Source organism: Apis florea, unplaced genomic scaffold, assembly GCF_048593485.1.
Source record: "Apis florea isolate Af1SG1 unplaced genomic scaffold, ASM4859348v1 contig_3515_pilon, whole genome shotgun sequence".
Lineage (NCBI taxonomy): Eukaryota > Metazoa > Arthropoda > Insecta > Hymenoptera > Apidae > Apis > Apis florea.
This window is the reverse complement of record NW_028256777.1, coordinates 5,804-18,667: the sequence shown is the minus strand read 5'-3', so window position 1 is coordinate 18,667 and position 12,864 is coordinate 5,804. Positions and strand designations below refer to the sequence as shown.

General features: G+C 34.5%; 1 protein-coding gene across 7 annotated transcripts in view; it reads left to right on the top strand.

Moving 5' to 3' along the window:
* Positions 1 to 6,780, top strand: part of LOC100872388 (beta-1-syntrophin) — a 214,788-nt gene extending 208,008 nt beyond the window's left edge. For 4 of the 7 annotated variants that reach the window (XM_086913763.1, XM_086913761.1, XM_086913764.1 and 1 more), the window contains exon 4: positions 6,263 to 6,780. In XM_086913763.1, the coding sequence (XP_086769889.1) occupies positions 6,263 to 6,426 (164 nt within the window). In that variant the 3' untranslated portion in view covers positions 6,427 to 6,780. Of the gene's footprint in view, positions 1 to 6,048; positions 6,189 to 6,262 lie in introns of those variants that run through there. The other 3 variants (XR_015293938.1, XR_015293939.1, XM_086913766.1) reach the window with 2 other exon arrangements.
* Positions 6,781 to 12,864: the final 6,084 nt, after the last annotated feature.

Sequence of the window (12,864 nt, the reverse complement as noted above, 5' to 3'; positions counted from 1 at the left end):
CTTTTATTTCTTTTCTTTTCTTCTCCCTCTTCACGGTGTCTCGCGTTCGTTCTCCTATTTCCTCTACCCTTTATTTTCATCTACCTTTCATCCACGAGCCTCCCTCCCTGCTACAAACGAACAACAGTCGCGGTAACACGCTGTACACTTCTCGTTCACCCGCTATTTACTCGCGTTTTATCGAATTCCAGAGAACGAGTTAGCCCTTTTCTTCGCTTATTTACGCTCTTTCGCGCTCTTCCTCCACTCTCCCTCCCCCTTTCAGACTCCATCCACGTCGAAGAAAAGACGCATTAATTATTTATGACCGGTATCGGGGACGGAGAGATGCGGACGACGTCGTAAAAATTTCGATCAATGATTTCGTATTTCGAAATCGGTGCTATCCTCTCTATCTTACTTATTTTTAATCGTCTATTAATTTATTTTCAAATTCTTATCTCAATTCTTATCTCACTTAATAACGTTAATAATCCGATACGCGTTTCCAAAATATTTCTCTCTATTTCGAACAAAACAAATAAGATCAACCATCGCCACACGCTCTCTCTCTCTTTCCAAACACGATGCTCAAGTCGTTAATAATCCGATATGTATTTCCAAAATATATTTCTCTCTATTACATTTCAAACAAGATTCTCCATCGCGCCACGACAATATAATTCCATGATTCGAACCATGGAATCGTCGTCGACCCGATAAATATCTTCGAAATATCTTTCGTTCCATTCTTCTCTCTCTCTCTCTCTCTCTCTCTCTCTCTCTCTCTCTTCTCTCTCTCTCTGTCGAAACGCGAGCCGAAAAATTCTCCATCGCCATCAAGTAATTCCGAGTCATGGAGTAATTCCATTCGACGCGTCAGATCCACGTCGCCGATATCCACGTAGCCACGGACGGTGGAAAATATAGGGGCGATCTTGGCAAAGAGCAAACAGAAGAGGCGGAACAGAATTTATGCGAGCAATTCCGACGAACGATCGCGCGCGCCTTCCGAGGGGCGCCGATAACGCCGCCGCGGTTCCGCCGACAGTTTCAACACGGGGGACGCGCGTTCTAACAGCGATCTAATCGCCATCGTTGTCCAAACACACGCCCCTCGCCACGTGTAGGATCACGTAATCCTTTCGCGGAAACGCAATTCCTCTCTCTCTCTCTTTTTTTTTTTATTTCTTCACCGCGAAACGATCGATCTTGGACTGCAAAGAGTTATTACTCTGTTTCGATGAAACAAGTAATATCTCGCCATTGTTTTATTATATGTTATTAATTCCGTAATAAAACATTTAACGAGAAGTTTGTGAAGTGGAGTTTTTCGGATTCTTTTCTTCTCTCGAGATCGGTATCGGTTGAAATTTACAAATTTTGCGTAAATACGTAGATCGTAGATTGTTTATGTAGTAATTACGAACAATTGATGTAGTGCAATGTGAGTATATACGTAGAGATTGTCCGTATTGTTTCACGTCTGTTGATGAAAAGAGAAAGGGTTCGTAAAAAGGTAGTAGATGGGATAGGTGAATCGGATTGACCCGATTTGCAAATGTTTTAATTAAAAAAAGTCGCTAAAATCCCAACTCTCGAACCCGATCGAACCCTCTTCATACCCAGACTCGAACACAAAGCAACGACTCTCGATATACGATCAAAGGTATTAACGATTTTAAATTTCGACAAAATTTCCTCTCCGTTTCTTTCCTCTACTCGATCGATGATAGCGGTAATCAAGCGCGAAGTAATCATCGAAAGATCAGCTCTCTCGATAAAATTCGAGCCATGAATTTTCTTCCAATTAATCGGATTTAACGAGACAATAAAGGGTTTATCGACGTTTCGAGGCGGATCGTTGGAAATCTCGAAAATCTTTGTTTCGCCAAGAAAGGAGACGTGATTAATTTTACGCTATTCGCCATTCAGATTAGCTAAACGAGATTCGGCGAAGACGACGATGGTCGTTCGAAATCGAAGAGTTCGCAAGGATGATTTTTGGGGAAGGGGCATGGAAAGGATGGAATCTATTATTATGGTTGTAAGAGAAACTCGGTTAATGTAATATAATTTCTTAAACGATAACACTTCGTAATCGAATCCGGAAAACTTCTCGGGGATATTAATTCCGTTTCTGCCTCCGTTTCTCCCAACGTTCGTTTCAACCCTTCGTTTGCCCTTCGGTCAGCATTGAATCAATGTAGTAATTGACCGATGGAAATTACACGCCTTCTTTCTTCCCTACTCTTTCCTCGAGTAAAAGATCCGCTTCTCTCGGTCGATGAATTTTCTTTAAAGAAGATGGATTTACTTCTGGCAAACTTTAAACCTTTCTCTTCCCTTCCTTCGTAACGGTTTTATTCCTTCTCCTTTTTTTATTTTTTTTTTTTTCTTAATCATCCCGAATTTAATTAAGATTTAAATTTGTTCGAGTTTTGACTCTAAACGTTCGATTTCTTTTTTTTTTTTTAATCCATTTTCAGGGAAATTAGATTCGTGAGATCATTTAATCATCATCTCTCGCTCATTCGATCCAATTTTCAATTCATCGTTTCGAAAATATTTCACAAAGTGAGAATGTAGAAATAAAGTAAACGAAAGGGAATCTTATTGAATACAAGATCGAGTTATCTACTGTTCGAGCCACGCAATAATCGTTCAAAAACCATAATACCGGAATTGTTGAAAGAAACTCGTCGAAAAACCGATCGAAATAACGAGGGTAAAGTTCGATCGGGAGGAGATAAGGGGATCCTCCCTATTTATCCGTCAATGGAATTCCAGAAAAATGTCCAATAGCTCTTCGATAGTTTTACGAGGGTTTCATAGCTTCCTTCCTTCGGATGATGCAGGAGAAAATGGTGAAGCAGTTTCATTCTTCCCTCCAAGTTGTGTACCAAGAATTCCATCCGACCTTTCAAACTTCCGAATTGTACATCCTCCTCCTCCTTGTCCTCCTCTTTCAAAAAAAAAAAAAAAAAAACGAAGAAAAGAAAAAAAATATTCCCATTTCATTCTCCTTTTCAAAAACATACACCCTCTTTCTCCTTTTTCATTTCCTTTCGACGATCATCGAGTCGGAAGCAGACCAGAAACAGCTGTTTCCCTTCCACGGAAACGACTCGGCTTTTAGTCGAATACTCGAAATACACGTCGATTATTCGACTCTCTTTCTCTCTCTCTCTCTCTTTCCCTCTTCTTTACCAGCACGCACGCACGCCCTCAATTTCCGTAACGTCACGTCGTGCTTGTCGCAATCTAACTTCTGTCGTTTCGCTCGATTGTTTTTCAAACGCCCTCTCCCCCTCCTCCTCCAACCCCTTGCTCCTCTGGGAAATGGCGGTATCGTCTTGGACGCGTCACGACGACGAGCGCATCGTCTATCCAGTCGTTCGTTCAATTACGAATCGAGCGAAACACGGTCGAGTGAAAGTAGAGAGAAGAATAAGTTGCTACCGGATTGTCAACGATGTCAACGAGAATCATCGAAACCGAGTCTTTGTTGCGAGAAGATAAGATCTTTGGGAGAAATTGAAGTTTATGATTCTCGCGTTTAAGAATGATCTGTAATCTTAACGAAACGTTAAGTTACATGTTTCTTATTTTAATAGAAATTAGATAGGCTTCTAGAGGGGATGGTATCATTTTTTAGGAATGCAGTTTGGAATGGTAATTCTTAAGAATTTGTGAGAAAAATTTCTGTGACTTTAATGGAGAAAGACATCTTTTGTTTTATATATATTAATGGTTTCAAATGATATTCTTCTTTCGTTAAGTTAAGGTAATATATTATTAATTGTAAGAAAATTTCTGTAATTTTAATGGGAAGAGAAGAATTTTGTCGAATATATATATATATATATTTTTTTTTTTTTAGAACGAATTTCGAATAATTTAACTACGATCTCGAGTCTCAATTTACAATTGACGCGTCCTCGCGTGTGGGATATCTTTTTATACACACAAGGAAGGAACGGAAGTTTGTGGATATATTTAACGAGGCAGAACATCGCCAGACTAATCTTATCTCCTGACTCGATTAGACCACGTTCCTTACGCTCGATTTAAACTTCTCTTAACGGCTCTAGCCGGTAATCCTTGTTTTTTTTTTCTTTCTCTTTTTTTCCCCTCTCCGCAATTTCATCGTCAACTTCTAAACTAGTCAAGCTACTTCTAGCCTCTCTCTATACATCGCGCATAATGAAGCAGCGCGAAGAAGAAACAGAGAATTAATTGCTGCGGGTGGTAATCGAATAACGGGCGACTTACGAGAAGAGCAAGTTGTCTCGAAATTTTTAAATCCCATTAGGAGTTGCAAAAATTCTCTCTCTCTCTCCCCCCCCCCTCTCCTCTTCCCTTTTAGTCTCTCCTCGACGCGGAAGTTCGCGGCTACCCCCTCTTAAATTCTGAGAATAACCCGTGGAGAATAATCCGTGGAAACTTTCCTATTCCCCGGAAGCAACGAAAACTTTTTCCGCGGCGTTTATAAACCGTAAAGAAATTTAAGGATCCCGCCATACTCCACCGTGTCCCCCCCTCCTTTCCTTTCCTTGCGTGCATCTTGTCGAGAGTTACAAGTTGTACGGTGTTTTGTAAGAGAATAACGCTTGTATAAATCTCGAGAATCTGATAGGAGGAGCCCTACAGCCCTTCTTTTCGCGTGCAACTTATCTGAATTCCTCGTTGAGCCCGTACGAGGATGTACAATCACTGTTCCGTTTTGCACGATTATCGAATTTTATCTTATTATTGCCTGTGAATGTTCAAGAGAAATTATCCGGCGGTTCTCCACTCTGTCCGATTAAACGTTGACGAGCTCTACTTAACGAACCTGGCGCGAAGAAGATCGGTTTTCTGGTTCTCGTCGCACGATTTCCCGATCTTCGCTCGACAAAGTCGACGAACTTATTCCACTCGAGTGGAATATATGTGTGTATTTCGATTCAGGATATTTTTCCCTTTGCTGTTTCTCCCCTCCCCCGTCTGAATAGAGTCTAGATTTTTCTACTTACGTTTTCGAGGCACGTGTTTCATATTTCCTATTTACAATGATCAAAAGTCAAACGTCAAAGGATGGAATAATTCTATGTGTGTATGTATGTACGTACGGCTGTTCCACTCGTAACAACAACGTCTCGCTTTACGTTTCGTTCTCGGGCAAACAGACGGTTTTAATAAGAGGAGCACGCATGTGGATATCTAAATTTCACGAGATCGGAGAAAATAATGCTTGGAGGGAAATACGTAAAGTCGTCGGATTACGAGGCAGAAAGAAAGAAAGGAAGGAAGAAAGAAATAAAGGGAAGTAATGTTGTATCTTCTTACACTTGGTTCTCGCTGAGAAGATTTTATAGAAGTAATATTCTCGCGTGCATTCACGATTTTCTCGTCCAGAAACAGAGCCGTTTAAGGTTGCAGAGGTTTATTTCCACGATGGTGCATTTACCTACGTAATCCGTGGATATTTGTTACGTGACCTGTCAAATCGGGAGAAAATGTACCACGAGGAAGCGTTCGCTTCGGCACCACGCTTTAAAGACTTATTCCGCATAAATTTTAAACATTTCCGAAACATTGACGAATATCTCGATGAAAAAAAAAAAAATAATATTCATCCGATACATTTGGTATAATGTCATAATTATTTAGATCTTAAAACCATATATAACGATCAGGGGAAGAATAGATAAAGTATAGATCGCAACGCTGATTTCGTATTCCACGTACGAGATAAAGTTTGACCGTTGTACAGTTTCAGTTGCCATACACTCGATGTTTAAGTCCATACGTGTCTGCTCGATATTAGAACGTTATATCTTGAAACTTTAATACAAATGCGTAGTAAGCAATTAATACGTAACATAAATACATAAAGAACCGATTAAGAGCTTGTAAATCTCTTAATAACGAGTTACTTAAAGGTAGACGTTTGCACGCTTGTAAGCGATTATGCAAATTAAAGGTGAAAAAAAAAAGAAGAAATAACACAGGTAATTAGGTATAAAAATTTTTATTTCAAAAACATTTGAATACATTCGTAATTCTTTATTATTAAAATTACAGCGTTTCGTACATATATATAACAGTCCAAAATAAAAATTATAATTACAATTACGTTATAATTGAAATTTATGTTACAATATTACGTAATAAAATCGATATGTATGAACTGTGCTACTGGCTGTGTACACGATATACACAAGGTAAGTATCGACTTTTTTCTTTTTCCTTTTTCCTTTACACCTGTATTTTAAGTTTGAAACCAACGTGTTTTCAGTCGACGAAATCGGGATGAAAAAACGCGAGGGAGTGGTGGCGGCCGAGTCGAGTCTGGCGCGGATTCAAAAGGGTCTCGCGAGACTGGCCGGCCCGTATCTCAACAATCGCGTTGTCCGTCGAGAGGGTGACGCAGAAATTCGTGGCAGCGTATCGCGATCGTGAAGAGGAATTTGAAAAAGTTCCTCCCGCTGTAAGCGAACCGGCGGCATTCTTCCCCGGGCACAAAGGGCTTCACGCTCGAGAAATGCATCTCGCGTCCATTCCCATCCGATGTCGAGTTATGCGACCGGGATCCCGTCCCTCTTTTGTCGTAAACAACGAGAGAACAAATAAAAATCGACGATTTTGTTTATCAATTTTTATTTATTCTTCCATGTTCTCCGCTTGCTTCGGACAGCGTAGCATCCAGTACCACTTTCTTCCTTTTGGATTTTATAGAAATTTTATAGATATAAAATATCTTTTTATGTATTATCGATGTATACTTATATAATAAAATATATTTATATATTTGTACGCGTGATTTATATTTTTTTATATTCCTATACATTCCTGTATTCCTATTACGCGTATTCCTCAATCCTGTATATTCCTATATTCCTACAATATAGTCATCAATTTTTTACATTTTTATCCTTTTATTTCTACTATATATATTCTTCAACTCCTATATATTCCTATATTATCCTAAATTCCTATATTCCTTCTTTATATGTTCCTATACATTTCCATATTCCTATCATGTACGTGTTTCCCAATTTATATCTTCCTAGAATTCTATATTCCTACACTACATATTCTTCTATCCTATATATTCCTACATTTCTATATTCTTAATGTTTATTACCTAATCCTATACATTCCTGCATTTTTGTTGTGTAAATTTCTTTTATACATATTCCTATCCCTATATTCCTATTATATATATAATCCTTAATTTTATATAATACATTCCTATATTTCTTTTATATACCTCAATCCATCCTATATTCCTATTATCTGTACTCTTTAATCCTTTAGAATTAAGAAAACTGTTGAAAAACATTTATAATTACGATATTACAATGACAATTAAATCTGGTAAGTATTTGGAACGGTAAGTAACATAACAAAGGTAAGTATAGGGTAAGTATTTAAAATAGGATAAAAATTTTTATTTATAAATGAAATTTGCGTGTTACTTCTTTTTAAATTATATTCTCCTGTTACAAGGTCAGAAATTTGAAATTTAGGCAAAAATTTTTAAATTTGGTCGAAAAATCTTAGAATTGGTTAAAAATTCCTAGAAATCATCAAAAATTCTTGGAATTAGAATTCCTGGAAAAATTTCTAGAACGACCTCCTGTCAAGTTATATTCTCCTTATACAAAGTCGAATTATCGGCCAAAAATTTCGTTCAGCTAAGATTTTCGATAATTTCGGGAACGTGACGTCATTTCCAAGATTGTTAGAAATTCCGAGAACTTGACGTCATTTCCAAGAACTGCCGAAATTCCGGGAAAAATTTCTCGAACGACCTCCTGTCAAGTTATATTCCACTAATACAAAGTCGCATTTTTGGACAAAACTTTCGTTCGACCGAGATTTTCGATAATTCCAGGAATTTGACGTCATTTCTTAGAATTTTAAAAATTCCGAGAATTTGACGTCATTTCTAAGAACTGTCGAAATTCCGGGAAAAAATTCTCGAACGACCTCCTGTGAAGTTATATTCTCCTAATACAAAGTCGAATTTTCGGCCAAAAATTTCGTTCGACCGAGATTTTCGATAATTCCGGGAACGTGACGTCATTTCCAAGAATTTTAGAAATTCCGAGAATTCGACATCATTTCCTGGAAAAATTTTTCGATCGATCGTCCTCCTATCGTATCATGTTCTCCTAATACAAAGTCGCATTTTTAGACAAAAATTTTTCTTCGTTCCTAGCAATTTCGATATTCGTCTTTTTTGTTAAATATTTTCCTTATTATTAACAATATCGAAAAAAGTTTCGAATAAAAGTTATACGGTTTCGAAAGGGCTATATTCAGGTGCACTCATTTTTTTTGGAGGTAGTCCAATAAAAAACTTCTCGAGCACAACTTAATTTTTTTAAAGGGCACCATATACTTTCTATGGTATCAGACGATGCACGGTAGTATTTTCTATAAAAAAGTACTAGACCATATGTAGTAAAAAACCATTTTTTAAAAAGTTATTCACATTTTTTTATTTTTTATTTTTTAACTTTGTTTATTTTTTAAACTATTAGTTTTTTGGTATATATAGCTTAATACTTTTTTATAGAGAATGTCAAGAGACATCAACTGGACTGTTAAAAAATATACACTTCCATTTAAAAAAACAACGTTTCTTTTTATAAATCCTTCGCGCTTCTACTTATAAAAAAATAAATGGTATCAGGATATTCCTCCCTCGAAACCACGTAACTTTTATTCGAAACATTTTTTAATATCTCCGCAAACAAGCGAGATACATCGAATTTTTGTCGAAAAGTTTCGATCGACCTCCTATCGTATCATGTTCTCCTAATACAAAGTCGCATTTTTAGACAAAAATTTTTCTTCGTTCCTAGCAATTTCGATATTCGTCTTTTTTGTTAAATATTTTCCTTATTATTAACAATATCGAAAAAAGTTTCTAATAAAAGTTATACGGTTTCGAAAGGGCTATATTATGGTGCTCTCATTTTTTTTGGAGGTAGTCCAATAAAAAACATCTCGAGCGCAACTTAATTTTTTTAAAGGGCACCATATACTTTCTATGGTATCAGACGATGCACGGTAGTATTTTCTATAAAAAAGTACTAGACCATATATAGTAAAAAACCATTTTTTAAAAAGTTATTCACATTTTTTTATTTTTTATTTTTTAACTTTGTTTATTTTTTAAACTATTAGTTTTTTGGTATGTATAGCTTAATACTTTTTTATAGAGAATGTCAAGAGACATCAACTGGACTGTTAAAAAATATACACTTCCATTTAAAAAAACAACGTTTCTTTTTATAAATCCTTCGCGCTTCTACTTATAAAAAAATAAATGGTATCAGGATATTCCTCCCTCGAAACCACGTAACTTTTATTCGAAACATTTTTTAATATCTCCGCAAACAAGCGAGATACATCGAATTTTTGTCGAAAAGTTTCGATCGACCTCCTATCGTATCATGTTCTCCTAATACAAAGTCGCATTTTTAGACAAAAATTTTTCTTCGTTCCTAGCAATTTCGATATTCGTCTTTTTTGTTAAATATTTTCCTTATTATTAACAATATCGAAAAAAGTTTCTAATAAAAGTTATACGGTTTCGAAAGGGCTATATTATGGTGCTCTCATTTTTTTTGGAGGTAGTCCAATAAAAAACATCTCGAGCACAACTTAATTTTTTTAAAGGGCACCATATACTTTCTATGGTATCAGACGATGCACGGTAGTATTTTCTATAAAAAAGTACTAGACCATATATAGTAAAAAACCATTTTTTAAAAAGTTATTCACATTTTTTTATTTTTTATTTTTTAACTTTGTTTATTTTTTAAACTATTAGTTTTTTGGTATATATAGCTTAATACTTTTTTATAGAGAATGTCAAGAGACATCAACTGGACTGTTAAAAAATATACACTTCCATTTAAAAAAACAACGTTTCTTTTTATAAATCCTTCGCGCTTCTACTTATAAAAAAATAAATGGTATCAGGATATTCCTCCCTCGAAACCACGTAACTTTTATTCGAAACATTTTTTAATATCTCCGCAAACAAGCGAGATACATCGAATTTTTGTCGAAAAGTTTCGATCGACCTCCTATCGTATCATGTTCTCCTAATACAAAGTCGCATTTTTAGACAAAAATTTTTCTTCGTTCCTAGCAATTTCGATATTCGTCTTTTTTGTTAAATATTTTCCTTATTATTAACAATATCGAAAAAAGTTTCGAATAAAAGTTATACGGTTTCGAAAGGGCTATATTCATGGTGCACTCATTTTTTTTGGAGATAGCCCAATAAAAAACTTCTCGAGCACAACTTAATTTTTTTAAAGGGCACCATATACTTTCTATGGTAACAGACGATGCACGGTAGTATTTTCTATAAAAAAGTACTAGACCATATATAGTAAAAAATCATTTCTTAAAAAGTTATTCACATTTTTTTATTTTTTATTTTTTAACTTTGTTTATTTTTTGAACTATTAGTTTTTTGGTACATATAGCTTAATACTTTTTTATAGAGAATGTCAAGAGACATCAACTGGACTGTTAAAAAATATACACTTCCATTTAAAAAAACAACGTTTCTTTCTATAAATCCTTCGCGCTTCTACTTATAAAAAAATAAATGGTATCAGGATATTTCTCCCTCGAAACCACGTAACTTTTATTCGAAACATTTTTTAATATCTCCGCAAACAAGCGAGATACATCGAATTTTTGTCGAAAAGTTTCGATCGACCTCCTATCGTATCATGTTCTCCTAATACAAAGTCGCATTTTTAGACAAAAATTTTTCTTCGTTCCTAGCAATTTCGATATTCGTCTTTTTTGTTAAATATTTTCCTTATTATTAACAATATCGAAAAAAGTTTCGAATAAAAGTTATACGGTTTCGAAAGGGCTATATTATGGTGCTCTCATTTTTTTTGGAGGTAGTCCAATAAAAAACATCTCGAGCGCAACTTAATTTTTTTAAAGGGCACCATATACCTTCTATGGTATCAGACGATGCACGGTAGTATTTTCTATAAAAAAGTACTAGACCATATATAGTAAAAAACGATTTTTTAAAAAGTTATTCACATTTTTTTATTTTCTATTTTTTAACTTTGTTTATTTTTTAAACTATTAGTTTTTTGGTATATATAGCTTAATACTTTTTTATAGAGAATGTCAAGAGACATCAACTGGACTGTTAAAAAATATACACTTCCATTTAAAAAAACAACGTTTCTTTTTATAAATCCTTCGCGCTTCTACTTATAAAAAAATAAATGGTATCAGGATATTCCTCCCTCGAAACCACGTAACTTTTATTCGAAACATTTTTTAATATCTCCGCAAACAAGCGAGATACATCGAATTTTTGTCGAAAAGTTTCGATCGACCTCCTATCGTATCATGTTCTCCTAATACAAAGTCGCATTTTTAGACAAAAATTTTTCTTCGTTCCTAGCAATTTCGATATTCGTCTTTTTTGTTAAATATTTTCCTTATTATTAACAATATCGAAAAAAGTTTCTAATAAAAGTTATACGGTTTCGAAAGGGCTATATTATGGTGCTCTCATTTTTTTTGGAGGTAGTCCAATAAAAAACATCTCGAGCGCAACTTAATTTTTTTAAAGGGCACCATATACTTTCTATGGTATCAGACGATGCACGGTAGTATTTTCTATAAAAAAGTACTAGACCATATATAGTAAAAAACCATTTTTTAAAAAGTTATTCACATTTTTTTATTTTTTATTTTTTAACTTTGTTTATTTTTTAAACTATTAGTTTTTTGGTATGTATAGCTTAATACTTTTTTATAGAGAATGTCAAGAGACATCAACTGGACTGTTAAAAAATATACACTTCCATTTAAAAAAACAACGTTTCTTTTTATAAATCCTTCGCGCTTCTACTTATAAAAAAATAAATGGTATCAGGATATTCCTCCCTCGAAACCACGTAACTTTTATTCGAAACATTTTTTAATATCTCCGCAAACAAGCGAGATACATCGAATTTTTGTCGAAAAGTTTCGATCGACCTCCTATCGTATCATGTTCTCCTAATACAAAGTCGCATTTTTAGACAAAAATTTTTCTTCGTTCCTAGCAATTTCGATATTCGTCTTTTTTGTTAAATATTTTCCTTATTATTAACAATATCGAAAAAAGTTTCTAATAAAAGTTATACGGTTTCGAAAGGGCTATATTATGGTGCTCTCATTTTTTTTGGAGGTAGTCCAATAAAAAACATCTCGAGCGCAACTTAATTTTTTTAAAGGGCACCATATACTTTCTATGGTATCAGACGATGCACGGTAGTATTTTCTATAAAAAAGTACTAGACCATATATAGTAAAAAACCATTTTTTAAAAAGTTATTCACATTTTTTTATTTTTTATTTTTTAACTTTGTTTATTTTTTAAACTATTAGTTTTTTGGTATATATAGCTTAATACTTTTTTATAGAGAATGTCAAGAGACATCAACTGGACTGTTAAAAAATATACACTTCCATTTAAAAAAACAACGTTTCTTTTTATAAATCCTTCGCGCTTCTACTTATAAAAAAATAAATGGTATCAGGATATTCCTCCCTCGAAACCACGTAACTTTTATTCGAAACATTTTTTAATATCTCCGCAAACAAGCGAGATACATCGAATTTTTGTCGAAAAGTTTCGATCGACCTCCTATCGTATCATGTTCTCCTAATACAAAGTCGCATTTTTAGACAAAAATTTTTCTTCGTTCCTAGCAATTTCGATATTCGTCTTTTTTGTTAAATATTTTCCTTATTATTAACAATATCGAAAAAAGTTTCTAATAAAAGTTATACGGTTTCGAAAGGGCTATATTATGGTGCTCTCATTTTTTTTGGAGGTAG